Source organism: Marmota flaviventris, chromosome 8 (genome assembly GCF_047511675.1).
Source record: "Marmota flaviventris isolate mMarFla1 chromosome 8, mMarFla1.hap1, whole genome shotgun sequence".
Lineage (NCBI taxonomy): Eukaryota > Metazoa > Chordata > Mammalia > Rodentia > Sciuridae > Marmota > Marmota flaviventris.
The window spans coordinates 366,559-383,582 of NC_092505.1; the positions used below are offsets into that span (position 1 = coordinate 366,559).

Sequence of the window (17,024 nt, forward strand, 5' to 3'; positions counted from 1 at the left end):
CCTTTCATCTACTTTGAGACAGGGTCTGCTCATGGAGGCCAGCCTACCACATGGCTGGGATGACAGACACAGCACCTGGCCACAAGACACTTCTGATTTCATAAACATCACACATTTGTCAGAGACCATGTCAGCAGCCAGGAATTTTTCCAAAGACTGCACATAGGGCACAGAACTTTCCAGGAGGAATTGGGTTTCATTTTTTGCTGTGGCCTTAGAAACAGTGAGTGGGCTGAGCATCCAGGAAGTGGAGAAGCCCATGCCCTGGCAGACCAGCCACTCCAGGGCCAGCTCAGGCCCCGCAGAGAGCACACCCGCACAGACACCACGCAGCCTTCACTGGACTGCATGGCTGAGCCCCGAAGACTCTACAATATGGCCAAAGCAGAGGGCACTGCACGAGGTCACATGGGGCAGGACCCAGATAGCAAAGCCCCAACAGCAAGGGAGAGAGGAACCACCAACAACCCATAAAAGAACCCAGAGTGCTGCCACAACATCCCTCTGGAGAACCTTGGCCCTTAGGTCAGGGCTGAGGGCGCAGGGTACCTGGGAGGAGGTGGGCGTGCTCAGTTCAGACTTCAGCCTCTGTAAAGTCTGCACTAAAGATGACACTGCCTTCTCGTTGGATACAGTCCAGTCGTGAATCGTCCTGTAAAGGTAAAAGGGCATTCACAAGGGCCACATGTATCTCATGTGCTCTCCTCCTAGCTACGCAAGGACTCCCCGTGAAGAGAGGCAAGGAAAGTGCAGCAGCCATCACCCTCAGCCCACACCCACACCCAGTAACTGCGATGCTTGGGCCGCCCTTGGGCATGATAATCAGCTGTCACCCCCTCCAGCCACCTCTCCATGACTTAGGGGCTGAGAAACCCTCTTCCCGGGTGGTAGAGGGGCACAGTCCCAGGCAGGGTGGCAGGCCCGGCAGGTGGACATGTCTGAGAGGCACAGAAATCTCCAGCCCCACATCACTGAGTACAAGGCCCAGGTGCCCACACGCCTCTGCTTTCTGCTGAAATTCTGGGCCAATTGTTAAAAATTCTGACCGAGAGAGGCTAGGAGTACGGCTCGGCGGTCTAGCGCTTGCCTGGCACGGTGTAGGGCACTGGGTTCAGTCCTCAGCACCACATAAAAATAAATTAATAATACAGGGCAGGAGTTGTGGCTCAGCAGTAGCGTGCTTGTCTAGCACATGCAAGGCCCTGGGTTCAATCCTCAGCACCACATAAAAAATGAATAAAACGAAGGTATTTTGTCCAACTACAACTAAAAAAATAAATATTTTTAAAAAAATCAATAAAATAAAGGTAACATGTGCGCCTACAGCTAAAAATGTATTTTAAAAAAATCCTGTCCTAAATGAAACTACTTAGAAATTATGCTGCTCTGTACACTGAACCCTACTAGTCAGGAGAACTCGACTAGCTGATCATGTACGGGAGCGCCCCCGACCCCAGTCCACACAGAACTTTCTCCGCACAGCTTCCTGGCACTGAGTCTGGCCTCAGTTGTGTGAGTGGTGGCCCTGGAGGCCTGGGGCGATGCAGCACAGCACCAGCACCCTGCACGAGCAGGGCAGGGTGCCCAGGGCTCTCCAGGTAGCATGGAGAAAACATATCTGTGTGGAACTCGGAAGCCTGGTCAGATGCCCGGCGCGTCACCGGGTTTTCCTCTGACATGAGAAGGCAGCAGAAGGCAGGGTTTCATCGGGTCTTTCGGGGAAGCCCTGCCCACTGACTTGGGAAGGGAACAAGGGTGAGCCCACCACCACCACGAGCTCAGAGCCTGATTGCTCCCAGCACCTAGGGCGAGTGGCAGGTGCGGGCGCTGTGCAGGGAGTCACCTGTCCACCGTGCGGCTGACGAAGCTGGCCAAGAGTCCAGCAGCACAGAGCAGCTGCTGGCGAATCCTCTCCAGCTCCTGCCGCTGCCCCTGCAGGAGGTCCGACTCCAGGGAGCCTGGGCGGGGGCCATCGCCCTGGGGCGCCTCCTCCTCCTCCTCCACGCGCAGCCCTCGCACCACCTGCTGCAGCTGCTCCATCTTGTGCGCGTCCCTCTGGCGCTGCAGTTGCAGCTCCCGCTGCCGGCCAGGGCCAGAAACAGAGAAGGCCTGAGGTGAGTCTCCAAGACGAGGGGCTGGGCCTCACTGGGGTCTGGCCCACCCGCCCTGAGCGCCCTCCACCTGCACAGGCCCAGCCACGCCCTGGAGCCCATCTTCACTCCTGAAGGCCACAGGGCTGACACCAGAGCCAGGCGAGCCCTTGAGGCCTGCTGGAGAGGAGCCTGTGACGCAGACTCAGGCAGGACGAGCTTCACGCACAACACACCCTCACACGGACGTGGACAGGCCTGCGCCTGCACACACCGCAGCCCTGGGCCAGGTCGGTCCATGGTGGTCCTCTGTCCCAAAGCCTCACCTCACGGAGCAACCACCTGCCCTCTTGGTGAGTTAATCTGCCCAGCACCCCCAGGTCCCAGAGGTGCAGGAGGAACACCTCCACACACACTGGAGCACCTTGCGGGGTACCCTGACCCCACAGGGCAGGACCAGGCGCCTCAGAAAGGGCAGAGGGACACTCATGACACAGACAGGTCTCCTCACAAGAATCAAAAACATGGACAGGAAGAGCCGAGACTGAGACTGCTGGAGAAGAGCCCAGCCCAGGCCTGAGCCACACAGCTTGCAGGGTTGGGCTGGTGCAGGGCTCCCCTTCTGATGTCCACTCAGTGCTCCAGCCACAGGGGTGACACAAGAGGTGATTTTACCCATTTTCCATGTGAGGAAAGTAAAATTCATGACCACACAGGAGACTCAGTTTAGTACACCCAGAACAAGGCTCTGAACTTCAGGTTCACTGAAGCTGCCAGAAAACTCCAAGGGCCTGTCCCCACTGCACACACGTCTGGGCAGTCGGAGCCCAAGGAGGGGCCTCCTTGGCTTTTACGCAGAATGTTTCACTTCATGAAACATCCAGATGGAATGGGTGTGGCTCGGGACCTCTGGCAGAGAGGGGCAGAGACCCTGCAGCACCACAATGGTCAGACAGTCACTTCCCAGGTGCCAGCCGGCACGCTAGGGACATCAGTGCACACATAGTGGCCCAGGACCCTGCTGGCGGCACTACCCGATGTCTACGCCTCCACAACATTCTTGATTCTTTCCATGTGTTTGGTGATAAAACACAATCATTTAGGAAATTTTTTAAACAGGAAAAAAAAATCTTAAGTGCCCTGACATGTGGGAAATGCGTCCACAGGAGCCTTCATGGCAGTAGATCACATCTCGTGGGACTCCATGCACAGGAGCACCCTGCAGAGGCAGGGCCACAGCAACCGGCAGGCCAGGCGTCCCGGGGCTGTGTGTGAGGGAGCTGAGCCAACACAGCCTTGGCCCGGGTGGAGAGAAGCTCCCAAACACTGCCGGGATCAACCCCCAACTCCCAAACCGTGCGACTGAAGTGGAAGAAGCCACTGGTACCCGAATTCTATCTCATGAAGCTGCTGGGCACACCAAGCACACTTCTGATAGGAACTCCTACAGCTCTCATCATATCACTTTAGGATCCGGTTTGTCCTTGAAATGTCTGGAAACCCAGAGTTTTACTTTAGGAAGCAGATGTCCCTTTCCTACTTCACGGCTGGCAAACCCTTGGAAGGTCCAGGCCATTGGTTTTACCTGTGTGTTAAGCACACACACGCTCTTTCATGATTTCATAAAATACACAAGCAAGCAGTGAAGACACTGTTTAAAAAGCCCTGAGTCGACATAAAACAAATCTAAATATTAAAAGCCTTCAAGACCCACAAGAGAACACTTCTGAACCTGTCCCCTGAGGACACTGGGATTTCAACTCTGAAATCAAAGACATCACAAGGAAACTGCATCCAGTGACCCTATAACACAGCTCAGAAATTCCCATCAGAACACCCGCAGAACAAACTCAGAAGCCTGCAGCAAGAAGGGTCTGCCATGACCACACGGGGCTCGTGCCAGGGACGAGAGGGCATCTCAGATGGAGACCAACCACTTGGCACGTACACACCATCAGGGAAAAGGACCAGAGCCACAGATCTCAACTGACCCTGAAAAAACACAGACAAGAGCTTCCAAACACTGGGGAGAGCGACCAAAGACTGCCGCCAGGCTGCCTGACCAGAGGACGGTCCACGCCGGAGCTTCAGAAGGCTCGGCTTTTTCTCCCCTTTTTTTGCAGCCCTGCAGATTGAACCTAGGGCTTCCCACAAACAAGGAAATGGTTCTACCTCCAGGACATATCCTCAGCCCTGATTTTCCCTCGAGACAGGGTCTGCCTAAGTTGCCAAGGCTCGCCCTGAACTTCGGATCCTCCTGTCTCAGCCTCCCAAGCCTCTGGAATCACAGGTGTGGCCCAACCATACCCAGCCAGAAGGCCGTTTCCTGTTAAAAGGTCAGCACTACACAAGCGATCCACAGACTGAATGCAATCCCTGTTGTAACCCAATGGCCTTTGTGCAGAAATGAAACTCAAACTTCAGTCACATGGAATTGCAAGGAGCCCAAATGGCCAAAACCATCTTGAAAAGGAGATACGCTGAAGGAATCACGCTTCCCAATTTCAAAGTTCTCTGCCAGGCTGGAGGAAGTTGCAGGATGAGGTGCTGGCAAGAGGACACTCGAACCCGAGGACAGAGGACAAAGGCCCAGGAGGAGCCCCTTGAGGACTGTCCTACCCTTCACTGCTCAGGTTTTCTAAGAACTCCCGAACGGCCGCAGACGGCTCTCACCAGCTTCTCCTTGTCTCTCTGCCACTTCTTCCACTGCTCGGCGTCTGCCTGGCTGGGCCTCGGCATCCTCCTCCTGGCTTCCTTGCGGGCTTGGTGCGCTCTCCCTCGTGTGTGTGACTGCTCTAATTCTGCCTGTGGCCAAGCTGCCTTCTCCCTGCTGCTCTCCAGGCAGCATCTCAGCTCCTGGCTCTGGGTCTGCAGCGTGTCCACCGCCAACCTCAAGGTGGCACTTACCTCCTGCTGCTTCTGGAGCTGCACACGGTGCTCCTGGGCCTGGGCCTCCAGCTGCTGCTGCACCCTGGCAAGCACGGCCTGGAGCTCCTGCACGCGGGCCTTCTCCTCCTTCAGCTTCCGCAGCAGGGCGTGCTGCGTAGGTTTCTCCTGCGTGCTGCGGCTCAGCTGCTCCGTCAGGACCCGCTCGTGCTGCAGGGCCTCCGACAGCTCCCGGGAGCGGCTCCTCTCTGCCTCTAGGCTCTCCTGGAGCTGGGACAGCTGGCTGCGCTCCTGGGCCAGCAAGGCTTCACAGCGCGAGTGCTCAATCTGCAGCTCCTGCTGCAGGTTGTCCTTGGCCATCCGCTCATGCTTCAATGCAATACACAGCTGATTATTTTGAGCACGTTGCTTCTCCAAAGATATTTTTAACTCCTGCATTGGTGAAAAAACAAGATGGGGAAAAGTAAATAATTGTGAGGAAAAGCATCTAAGTAATTTTTCCTGCCTAGCATCTGTTCATGAGTTGTGACCCAGGGGTTGGGCCTTCCCAAGTTTGCACACACAGGAAGTCTTGCTTCTGTCGTCTACGACAGGCGTGGAAGTGGCCTCACGTCAACAGACACACCCGCCCACACTCAGGAGACCCCTCCTTCTGTCCTCAGAAAACCACAAAACCCAGGGCCCAAAGACACACATGTGCTGCATACTGTGAACCAGGATTCTGAGAGGCAGGCGCCCTGACCCACAGAGCTGACAGAGAACCGGCTCTGAGCAAGAGGTCACTGGTTAGGCCTACACAGGACAAAGACGCTGCATTCCCACCAATGACCTGGGCCATGCAGAGACCAGGCAGGCTGCGCGGACAGTCAGGGAGAAGACTGGCCCACCTTCCAGAGATGAACACTCAGGGACAGCAGGGACCACTGAGCAGAGCCATGTGCCTTCATAGGCCACCTGGGCTGCCCCTCCCCAGTGCAGTGGTTCTGTCAGCGCAGAGTAGAACTTTGCCTAAAGACGCAGCCCTCTCCCACTGCCTCAAGCTCCCACCAACTGGGCACACTGCTGGGAAGGAGAGCCAGGCGGGCGGCAGGCGTGACGGTGGAGGCTGTTTCTGCATCCTGCTCCTGACCTCACTGGCTGGAGGCCTGGGCGCCCCTGTTGCCCAGTTACCTCCAGGGCCTTGGCACTCTGGCCCTCCCTCTGCAGGTGCTGCAGCTGCTGCTCCTCCTGCTGGGCCTGGAGGACACGCTCCTTCCCACGCTCACACTCCAGTTCCTCCAGCGCAGCCTTCAGGTCACTCTCCTTCCCGTCCAGCACAGACCTGTGAGGCGACAGCCGGGGGCACTGTGTGCACATCAGGAATGCTGACAGGAAGGCAGCCTGCCACTCCCGCTCATCTGTGTGACTCCATCCCTCATTCCCAGACCCAAGCCCAAGGGTTCTCTGCAAGCCCCGCAGCAGATGGGGCTGAGGTGACCTGTGACCCAGCTGACAGTCAACAGGGGGCTGCTGGGGCATACCTCAGCTGGAGGGACTCCCGCTGCACCTCATCAAGGGACTCCAGCAGCCTTGCGTTCTCCGACTTCAAGTCCTGCGCTGCGCTCTGCTCCAGTGCTAGGAGTCTGCGGACATCGCTTGCCGTCTCCTGCTCTTTGCTCAGGGTTCTCTGCAAGTCACTTGCTATGCACTTTTCCTGCTCAACCTTGTAGGCCAACAGCTCAACTGAGAGAGATCAAAACACAAGACGGCGTTACTCAAAAAGAGTTCCAAGCGTGTGCGAGCAGGGCTGAGTCAGAGAACTGCTGAATAGGTGGCGGGGACGCACTCCTTCGTCCTGAGTCCATCCCTCCTAGGCCGGCTCTCCAGAAGTAATGACGTGCCCTCAAGGCCATCCCCAGGGCCAGCCAGTCCTGCCACATACTCCCGCAGGGACAAACCTGCGTGGCTCTGCAGGAGAATCTCCTGGAACCAATGGAAGAGATCACCCAGCTCTGCACAGACTCCTCTGGATAAGAGGAGGAGGAGGAGACATGCCCCACCCATCCACGAGGTCAGTGCTTTCTATGCAACAAAGCCAGAAAAGGGTACATGAGAGAGAAAGACCACAGACCAGGGCCCTTGCAGACACAGGACGAGAGCAAGTACAGCCTAGAATGCACAACTGGGCAGAACCCAGCACAAGGCCATCTGCAGAATGCTCCTCACACTAAGGAGTGACCAGTACAAGAACGGGCATTTACCCAGGTCTGACTTGCACAAAGGCCAGAAAGCCAGTGGGGAAAGAACCAAAAGCATCACTTACTCACAGCTGATGTAAGCAACTACAAAAAACGGCCAAAGAACTAAAATTGAAAGTGGAAACACATTCCACTCCCAAGGCCTCCCACACGCTCACAGAAGCAGGGGTCTGCAGCCTGGGTGCCCCATGAGACCCCAGCACTCTGGCTGAGGGCCTAGCTGCCCCTGTCCCATACCCCACAGGAGCACACCCAGTGGGGGCGGTGAGGTTGGAGGCACAAGGCAGCAAGAGCAGTGACACCCACCCTGCCTGCGCAGCTGGTGCTCCCGCTGGCTTCCGCGGGCCTCTGCACTGGTCAGCGCTGCACACAGCTGCTGCAGCTTCTCCTGGTTCTGCAGGTGCCTCAGACGCAGCTGGGCACGCAAGGCCTGGACCTCAGACAGCAGGCTACTCCTGTCCTGCAGGCCTCCCTGTGAGAGAAGAGACATGGCGTGAGGCACAGGACTGGCAGGCGCTGGGGAAGGAGGCAGAATTTGTGCATACTTGTCCCTCTGCAGCCCACCCTTGCAAGCCTGAGCTTCCAGCACTGTTGGGACAGGCTACGGACCCCAGGAGTGTGGTGGGTGCATGGGCCCCAGCACCCCCACGGCTCTAGGCCCAGGTGGAGCATTGGCCCCTGACCCTCAGCACCCCTTGCCTGTCAGGCCCAGCGGTGCAGCAGGCTCTGGTGCCCTGCAGTATCCTCATCCTCTGGCCCCACGTGCAGAGTGCTGGGCAGCCCGGAGGCTGGTGTGCCAGGAGAGTGAGGTTCAGGAAGAAGCAGGGGTGCTGGCCTCTAACAGAGCCAGGGTCCTGGACTGAAAGGGTGCAGGTGCGGGGCTGCTGCTCACCTGCTCTCGCACAACCTTCTCCAGCCGCTCAAACAGGAAGCGGTAGTCCACTGGGTCTGGGCCGCTGGGCCTTGACTGCAGTTCCGCCTTCAGTTTCTCCCGCTCCCTCTCCAATGCCTCTTGAACGGCCTGCAGAAACCGGCCCCTCCAGTCGAGATGCGTATCAGAAGACTCCTGTCAAGGCGAAGCAAAGTCCCATGCTGGGCTGGGAGTGGCAGAGTGATGGCCAATCACTGCCTGAGACCCCAGCTTCTGTCCTCAGCCCAGCAGAAAAAGCCTCCATGCTCTCACCAGTGGGTGCTACGGGTGCTCTCCCACACATATGCTGGACCCCCAGCCCCGCTGTGACCGCACTTGGAGGCATGGCCTCATTAAAGTTGAGTGGGGCCAGGGGTGGGGCCCTGCTCCAACAGGACTGTGGCTTTGTTTCTAAGAAGAGGATGAGATAACAAGTGCTCTCTCTCTCTCTACCATTGAGGACCCAGTAAAGAGGAGCCATCTGCAAACCAGGAGTCAGACCTCACCAGAGCCCAGCTGTGCTGGCTCCCTGATCCCAGCCTCCAGTCTCCAGAGCGTCAGAAATGAACGTCTGTTGTTTAAGCCCCAGCCTGTGATTCTATTATGGCAGCTGGGCAGGAGGAGAGCAAGAAAAACCACTCTGACAAGGAAAGGAGACCAGAGGGCCCAGGGTCACTCAGTGCCAGATGCGAATTACTGTCATAAGCAGAAACAGTGAAGTAAGACCACACGAAATGCTCACACATTTCTCTTCTCTTGGGCTGCTGCACCCTCAGGGCCTGGTCTAGAGAAAGCCAAGATTGTTATGGCTACCCTGCTGGCACCTGGCAGCCTCCAGGGGCCATGGCCAGGAGTGGGCACACTGCTGCTCAAGGACAGGGTAGCATGAGCCAAGCACAAGCAGGCCCAGGCACCTGTGGGAGGGTAGAGTCTGCACATGCTATCCAGGCCCACCCAAGGGCCGTTAGTGGGGCCGGGCAGGCGGCACATCCATGGGCACCAGCAGCTCCCAGCACCAGGACGTGGCTCTTCCCTCCCTTGTGGCCCTTTCATGCAGTGGGAAAAGCAGGTGTCGGGGACTGAGAGCAAGAGACATCACGATGAGGATGGAGCATGGGGAGGGAGGTGTGGGGCCTGGTATGAAACTCAGAAGGGTCTTGGCATCCATTCTGTGTGCTGAGGTAGTCCCTGGGCACTGGGAGGGGCCAGGTCCAGGCGACAGCCTGAGGTATAGCCGTGCAGGGTGAGGGTGGTAAGGACCAATGGGTCAGTCTGCCTGTCCCATGGGCAGGCCCAGATATGCCTAGAGATCTCAGAGCCATGTGACCCGCTGGGCTTCCTTGGTCCTGCCTCCCCAGAGCCCTGCCTGCCTTCCACTGATCCTCTCACTTCCAGAGCTCATCAGCTAGGGGCGTGCACAGCGGTGCAGGGGTGCCGTATGGGGGCTTTCATCTGTCCTAGCCGTGCGACAAAACCCCCGTGTCTGTGCACAGCTCCCCTCAGACCTGGCTGTCACTCTAAGTCCTCAAGGTCCTTTGAAAAACAGATGTGAGATGCAAGTAAAATCGGATCTTTCCCGGGATAGAGTGAGGCTAGTGGCAGAGCACTTGCCCAGCATGCCCAAGGCCCTGGGTTCTATCCCCAGCACCCCTCCCCCACCCCCCAAAAAAGAAAAGAAAAAACAGACCCCTGTATTTCTCACTCACTGAGCCAGTGATTCCATACCTTCTCTCCTTTCTCTGGGGCCCCCTCCAGCAGGCCCTGCCCCTCACTCGAGAAGTAATCCAGGGAGGCCCAGGGCTCACCCTTGCTCAGAGTGCTGGGGAGGCCTCGGCTCTCCGATAATGCCAGTATCTGGTGGCTCTCGTCACACACCATCTGCAGCAAAGCCTGCAGGGGAAACACATGAGGAAGGGGAAACGGCTCGCAGCCACTGCCACATGCGGCCACCATCCAGGAGTGACACTGCCACATGCGGCCACCATCCAGGAGTGCACTGCAGGGCAGGAGGATGCTGCCTGCACAGTGGTGGTGCCCGCTAAGGGAGCACACAGACAGCCACCAGCTGTCCTCACCACGGGCTTCAGACTTCCCTTCCCAGCTACTGCAGGACCTCTGCTCCCTCTCTCCTTCCTCCCAGGAACACCATCTTTCCTCCAAGCTGGGGCCCAGCACCTCCCCAGCTCTGAGACACTTTGAGGAAGCTGCTCCAGGGCCCGTGTGCGTAGCCAGGCTGCCACCAGGACCCTCAGCCGGCACAGGGCTCAGTGGAGCATCCGTGGCTTCCCCACACCACTGCGTCTGGGCAAACTACAGGAGTGCCAAGTGGGGAAACGCAACACTGAGACGCTGAGCGGTGAGTGCGACCTGGCCACCCACAGTAGAGCCGGCTGCGATGCTAAGGACACGACCAAGACAGGACGACTGACATGTGCTGGAAACCCACCGTGCTTACGTGAAAGACAACTTTAAAACAACGTTTCTGGACACATGAGGCCTGGGTTTGGTCCCTAGCAGGGAGAAGAAACACACTGTCTCCGATGCTAAGAAGGTGCACACTGAGCCCTGCCCGGAGGAAGGGTGGGCCAGGTGGGTGCCACTGGGAGGCAGAGCCCACCCACCACCTCCATCCACACAGGGCCCAGTGACAGTTTCCCTGGCTACAGACAGCGGGCCCCTTTCTACTTTGTAAGTACGCCATTTCTGGATTTTGTAACAAAGAGAAACATGTTTTAAAAGCACGCCTTGGACAGAAAACTCACAACCCACGGCCCTCTATGTACAGCTTCCCAGCCAGGGAGTGCTGTGTCTCTGCAGCCCTGGGTTTTCTGTGAGAAAACCTTCTCCACGTGGACAAGGCCCAGACCCAGGTCGTGGCGCACCAACAGCACCTGGACGCTGGTGGCTCAGCCCGGGGCTCTATCACCACGGCTTCCGGGAGCCAAGCCTCTGCTCTCGGACCTGGGGTTCTGTCAAGGAGCAATCTCCAAGTGTGTCCCACCTGCATGTGGCCTGCCACCCTGTCCAGAGGTCCTCACTGGCTTCCCTAAGCCACAGCTCTTCCTGGTGTCGCCTCACCTCAGGCTGCTTATCCGCTGTATTCAAGGGCTCTCTGCGGATCTACCATTGCAAGCCCAGCCTTCCACAGCCTCTCGGGGTAAAGCTACTCTAATAGCAACCACAAGTGACCACCCAAAGGGGCTACCCCCCCAGGGAGCACAGGGACTACGGGGGACACACAACGGACACAGGAACCACACACGGAGACCACACAAGGTGGCAGGCATGCTCCCACGATGCAGTGTGGCACCAAGGCAGGAGCGTCGCCCCTGGGGCTGCCCCGTGGCCCTCACCTACACATAGCATGGCCCTGGTACTCTGCACTCCAGAAGACATCTAAAACAACACAGGGAGACAGTGCACTTGGAGCAATTTAAGAAATCTACAAAAATCACATTTGGGACTTTAAGTTCTGACTCAAATAACCACAGCCCTTGGCCTCACTGCAGCCTCTTGATGGCTCCCCTCAAGACTTCCCTGAAGTTCTTGTTTTTTTTTTTTTGTTAATTACTAAACTTAAGTATGAAGAATTTTCATTAACAACCTAATTTACTCCTTAAAATTTGGGAATTATACCTGAATTCCACCAGAGATCCGCCTCCAAAACCAAACCAAACACACACTATCATTTCCACCCAATCAGCCACAAATGATGATAAATAAATGCAGGAAGAGGACTCTCCCTGTGTCTTAGGACTAACACACACGCACTTGACCCCCACGAAGTGCTGGTCCCTACCTTCATGTGCAGGGGGTGGACCTCCTCCTGCATCACTCCGGGTGGTTGTTGTGACCCTCTGGAGACGAGAGCAGGAGTGGCAGAACCAGCAGTGGGGACCTCGCGTCTTCCCAGTTCTGGGCTCAGCATCATTCCAAAGCCCAGGCTGCCACCTACAGCACCACATGGTGAGACCAGGCCACAGAGCCCACCTCCAGCTGCACCACAGCTCCATGAGTGCAGGGGAGCTGAGGAGCACCAGGCAAGGCAGTAGAAACCTCATCAGGTCAGGGAAGGCCACCCTGCATGCCCATGCCAACGTCCACGCCTGGAGGAGAGCTTGGGGACACCGCGCTCCTAAGCACATAGGGCACGCAGCCCTCACTTGGCTGACAACCTCCCCAAGCCAGCACGCTAGCGGCTGCACACATGGGCCTGTGCTCTACGGGCTCAAGGAAGGGAGCAAGAGTGGCAGGGAACAGACGGTGTCGGCCCTGAGGCGAGCGGGCAGCAGCTGGGCAGGCAGCAGCCATGTGGTCCAGAAAAGGCACGCATGCCTGATGAGAGTGCCCAAACACAGCTGAGACAGGGCACCGGTCCTCTGACAGGAGGGGGCTTGGAACCTTCCCAGGTGTGCAGCCCCCTCTGATCCTCAGGCCCCCGGCAGGCAGGGCAATGAGGGGGTGGCACCTTCAGAGCACCCAGTTCCAGACCCCAGCAGAAAGTGAGACGTCCAGAGACAAGGCCTCGCTGGAGGATGGGCCAGTCCAGGTCCTCAGACCCAGAAGAGAGCATGCTGGGAAGAAACTGGATGTGCAGCCCACAGAAGGCAACGCAGGAAAAGCAGCTACCATCTCCAGGGAAACAAGACGAGGCCTGCTGCTACAAGGCCAAGACACAAGGGTACAGGACAGAGCACCCAGACCAGCCTCTCAGGAATCCAAAGTGAGAGAACAGAGACACACTAGCACCAAGGTTAAGAAGCTCCACAAAAATGTGGAGACGAGGACAAGGAGAAAAACTAAATTAAAGAGATCAGAAAATCAGAGCAGGGGGTCTAATGCTTCATTAGCAAAAACTACAGAAAGAAGAGAGAAGGCCACAGGATAAATGATTAGAAGGAATAAGAGGAAGCTCTTGAGGCTAGCAGCTGCATGCCGCCCCAACTAGGCAGCCCTGTAGGTCCCTGGTGTCACTGAGGCTGTGTGGAGCTGCAGGACAGGGTGGGTAGCATTCCAAGTCCAAGCACACATGACTCCCAACCCAGGAGTCTGTACCAAGGCAAACTCCAATGAGACAGAGACAGGGACAGGGAGTCTCCGGAAGCCTCCCAGCACACGCTCCAGAGCTCTGGGAAGCCGCTTCATTCCAGCACAACACCATTAAGGAAGGAAGGGGCTGCCCAGGCATTAGAGGTGCTGGGGGGCTCAGGGGACACACAGCTCAGGCACGTGGGTGGCCCAGCAGCGGGTGTGCAGCAGAACAGGAATAGAGGAAATGTATGCTAGGGACACTCTGCAGGGACACAGGCACAGGCAGTCACAGAGCTGGGCAAGACAGCACCCACTGCTATGAATGTCATGTGAAGCGGCAAAGGTGACTAGAAACAAGCAAACGTTTGTTCCCAGAGTAGAATGTCGAGCGTCCCCAGAGAACAGGGACCCAAAATCAGGGCAGACAGGACAGCAACAGCAAAAAGCTACTTCATTAGCATTCAGCAAGTGCTAAATTCCCAATGAACTATATTTCACCATGATCTCATTCTCAAAAACCAATGGAAGAGGCAATGATGAATCAAAAAACAAAAAACCAAAACCTTGATTGCTAACTTGAAGAGAGACACCCTTACAGGAGAAACCGTCAAGTCAGATGAAGACGTTTGGCAGCCACAGTGGTGAGGCCAGTGTGCGAGGGCCCAAGCTGGGGATTGAAGTCTGCAGCCCTCCCTCAGGACCCCGCCCTGGGAAGCACAAGGAAAACCTGGCGACTGCCCCACAGCCAAGGTTCCTGCGGTGAAGACCCAGGAGGACACAGCAGCCCAGACACCCTGGGAACACCCAGACACAGGTGTGCCAAGGAGCAGCTCAGAGCAGCACCACTGCCCTTCCCCAACTTCAGGAGGCAGAGCCAGTGGTGCTGGCTGCTCTGCCCTAGCTGACCTCCCCATGTCTGCCCACCTGCGGGGGCTGCCACGAGGACATCAGCAAGGCCAAGGGGCCAGCTCTAATGCTGAGTGAGGCGTGGAGCTGTCTAGGAAACGCACGGCCGGTGCGGAGTGCAGTGCAGCCAGCAGCAGGTCTGCAGCTCACCAGTGGCCAGGGGTGTGAGGATGGGCATCCTGGGGTATGCCTGAGCCCTACTCCCTCTAAGAGGGAGAGCAAAGCAAGCCAAGACTCACTGTGTTCACTTCCATCACAGTCCCCTGCCAACCCCAGAGGAGACGATCTTCGTGTGTCTTGAGAATTAGAAGCAGTTGCGATAAAGTCCTCGACGTCCTTCTCCTGCAGACAGACAGACAGACTCTGAGAAGCTACAGAGCAGCAGCTGCACGGCTCCACTCACCAGCCGACCTCCTCTGGGCCTCTAATCCCCTCGCACCCACCGAGGCCAGTGCCTCCTCTGAGCTGCATCCCCAGCCCTGGTGAAGTTCTGTTGAGAGGCAGGGTCTCGCTAAGTCGCCCAGGCTGGCACCATCCTCCTGTCAGCCTCCCAAGCAGCAGGAATCACAGGTGTGGGCCCCACGCCTGGCTTGGATGGAAGCTTCTAGGGCCAGAATTGCCATGTTCCCACTCGAACAGCACGTGCCAGCATTCAGAATCTGAGCCCTCTGGGCCCCAGGCTCCACTATTGACTCAAATGTGCCTACGGCACTTCAGTGGTCTCTACAAATATGTCAAGTAGTCACTAGCAAATACTTCAGATTTTTAATTTTTTGTGTGAAATGATAGTATATGGATACTTCAGAAAACACACATCCCCCAAGTTATTTTTATTTTAACTTAAGATACAAAATCCCAAAGTTGTTGTCAGGAAAAACATCATCTGATTAAAAAATGATACATTGTTCTTAAAATTAACTTGCATAGGGCTGCGGTTGTGGTTCAGTGATAGAGCGCTTGCTTAGCATGTGTGAGGCCCTGGGTTCGATCCCCAGCACCACTTAAAAAGTATTAAATAAAGGTACTGTGTCTATCTACCACTAGAAAAAAATGTTTAAAAAAATGAACTAGCACATGTGCAACCTGTGAGATGTGAAATGTTACTGAAAATAAATCTAAAACCATTCTGGACAAGAATCCTCATGTCAGTCAGGCCAGCAGATGGGTTTGTGACTCTGGTGCAGGGCGCTGGCATCAGCTGACACACCAGGCGGGTTGCTGAGGCAGCTCTTGTTGGAAAGGCCCGAGTGACCCTGGGGTCCTGCCATCACAGCCGCAAGGCCCCTGCACAGGCAGGTGAGCCAACAATGGCGCTGCTGTGATACGTCCCCATGGGAACCCTGAGTGGGGCAGAGCAGGGAGCACCTACCGCAGCGGTGCTCTCCATGTGGTGGTGGTGGTGGTGGTGCTCAGCTGGAAGGGCTCCTGCCCACTGCAGGACTGGTCCTGCTGCTGACCCGCCCGGGTAACAATGCAGCTCCGACATGTCGGCCTGCAGCAGCGAGTCTGCCCCGGGCTGGGGGGAGGCCATGACACTGGGCAGGCTCAGAGCGCCTGAGCAGGGTGTCAGGGGGAAGCTGGGCTGGGGGTCCAGGGTCGCATCCTTCCGGAGGACCTCAGGAGAGCTCCAGGAGGACAGGTCCAGCACCCTGAGTGGGTCCTTCTCAGGCTCAGCCTCCTTGGCATGGCAGGACTTGCTGGGATCACTGGTCTGTGAGGAAAGGGGCTCGTCCTGTGCCTCTGATGGTTCTCGAGTGGGAAAACATGGCATTTCCATCCTGACCAAGGAATGCCGACCTTTAGTACTGCCAATTAGACCCCACGGGGTCGTGGGGAGAGCAAATGCAGCGACAGGAGGCGAGGCGTCTGCCGCTTCTCCATCGCAGGAACTCTCACTGGAGCTGTTTTCTGACGGGCTGGCCGCTGCCGAGGGCTGCTGGGGCTCAGAGCCCCCCACGTCCATGTCCTGGAAGGCCATGGAGTGTACTAGCCGGTTTAGTTTTTTCTGAAGTTGTTTCACCTGAGCTATGAGGTCGAATTTCTGCAGCTGACAATCTTCCAGTCGCTTGTTCTTACCCTGCAGGTAAGACGAATATGCACACAGTAAACTCAGGGCGCCTCACAGCACCGTCTGGTGCCTGCAGCCCATTCAGGGACTTCCTGGCACGTGCGCAGGGAGAACCCAAGAAAGCCCTCTGCCTGCCAGTCGCTTAAGATTTCAAGCTTGACTTAGTGAAAAGAGAAAAAAAAAAAAAGAATCGAGGCTTCAAGGTCTTGGGCCTGGAGAACAACTGCCACAACCATCTCCATGGTCACTGGCTGGCACAGCCTCTGCATATGTGAACAGAAAGAGCCGGAGACCCAGGTAGCAGCCCTGCGAGCAGCAGCTGTCTGCAGGTGGTCTCCTGGTCAACACACACCTTCTAAGGACAAGCAAACACACAGGCTGCAGGGCCGACTGCTCTGCAAACCTGCAGGTGTCCCTCCTGAGGGCTGTGACAGGCTCACTCGTCCTCTCTGAGGCACAGCCCAGGCCCACTGTGGAATCAGTGAGCATGGTGCATGTGGCCCAGGCAGGAGGGGCCAGGTCGGCTGCACCACCATTCACATAAGCCAGGGCAAGGGGACTTTGGTACCCACGCACACCAGCCCATCTGGGAAGACCCGAGCAGAACCGCCCCTGAGGCAAGTGGGGCTGAGTAGTCAGGTGACCGGCAGTGAGGACGAGATGGGGACTGGCTGGCCCAGCAGGGTCACAGAGCACATCCCCCCAGGAGGAAGGCACTGACAGACACCATGAAAAAAGTGTGGAGCCTATGTGGCTGAGGAGCATGGCTATGTGCCTCCTCGCTCAGTCAGAGCCCTGCCGTGGCCTAAGGCTGCTGAGGAGCAAACTCCCAGGGAAAACGTAAGCCAACTCTCCTGGAAGGAAAAAAACAGCAGTCGAGACCTAAACCCTAAAGC

General features: G+C 56.8%; 1 protein-coding gene across 12 annotated transcripts in view; it reads right to left on the reverse strand.

Moving 5' to 3' along the window:
• Positions 1–17,024, reverse strand: part of Pcnt (pericentrin) — a 97,881-nt gene that overhangs the window by 8,541 nt on the left and 72,316 nt on the right. For 8 of the 12 annotated variants that reach the window (XM_071614962.1, XM_071614961.1, XM_071614957.1 and 5 more), the window contains 11 exons: positions 15,430–16,137; positions 14,300–14,402; positions 11,923–12,074; positions 9,849–10,013; positions 8,106–8,279; positions 7,520–7,685; positions 6,497–6,698; positions 6,147–6,297; positions 4,764–5,408; positions 1,844–2,079; positions 550–652 (listed from right to left, as the gene is read on the reverse strand). In XM_071614962.1, coding sequence (XP_071471063.1) covers positions 550–652; positions 1,844–2,079; positions 4,764–5,408; positions 6,147–6,297; positions 6,497–6,698; positions 7,520–7,685; positions 8,106–8,279; positions 9,849–10,013; positions 11,923–12,074; positions 14,300–14,402; positions 15,430–16,137 — 2,805 coding nt within the window. The remainder of the gene's footprint in view (positions 1–549; positions 653–1,843; positions 2,080–4,763; positions 5,409–6,146; positions 6,298–6,496; positions 6,699–7,519; positions 7,686–8,105; positions 8,280–9,848; positions 10,014–11,922; positions 12,075–14,299; positions 14,403–15,429; positions 16,138–17,024) is intronic. The other 4 variants (XM_071614963.1, XM_071614964.1, XM_071614960.1 and 1 more) reach the window with 1 other exon arrangement.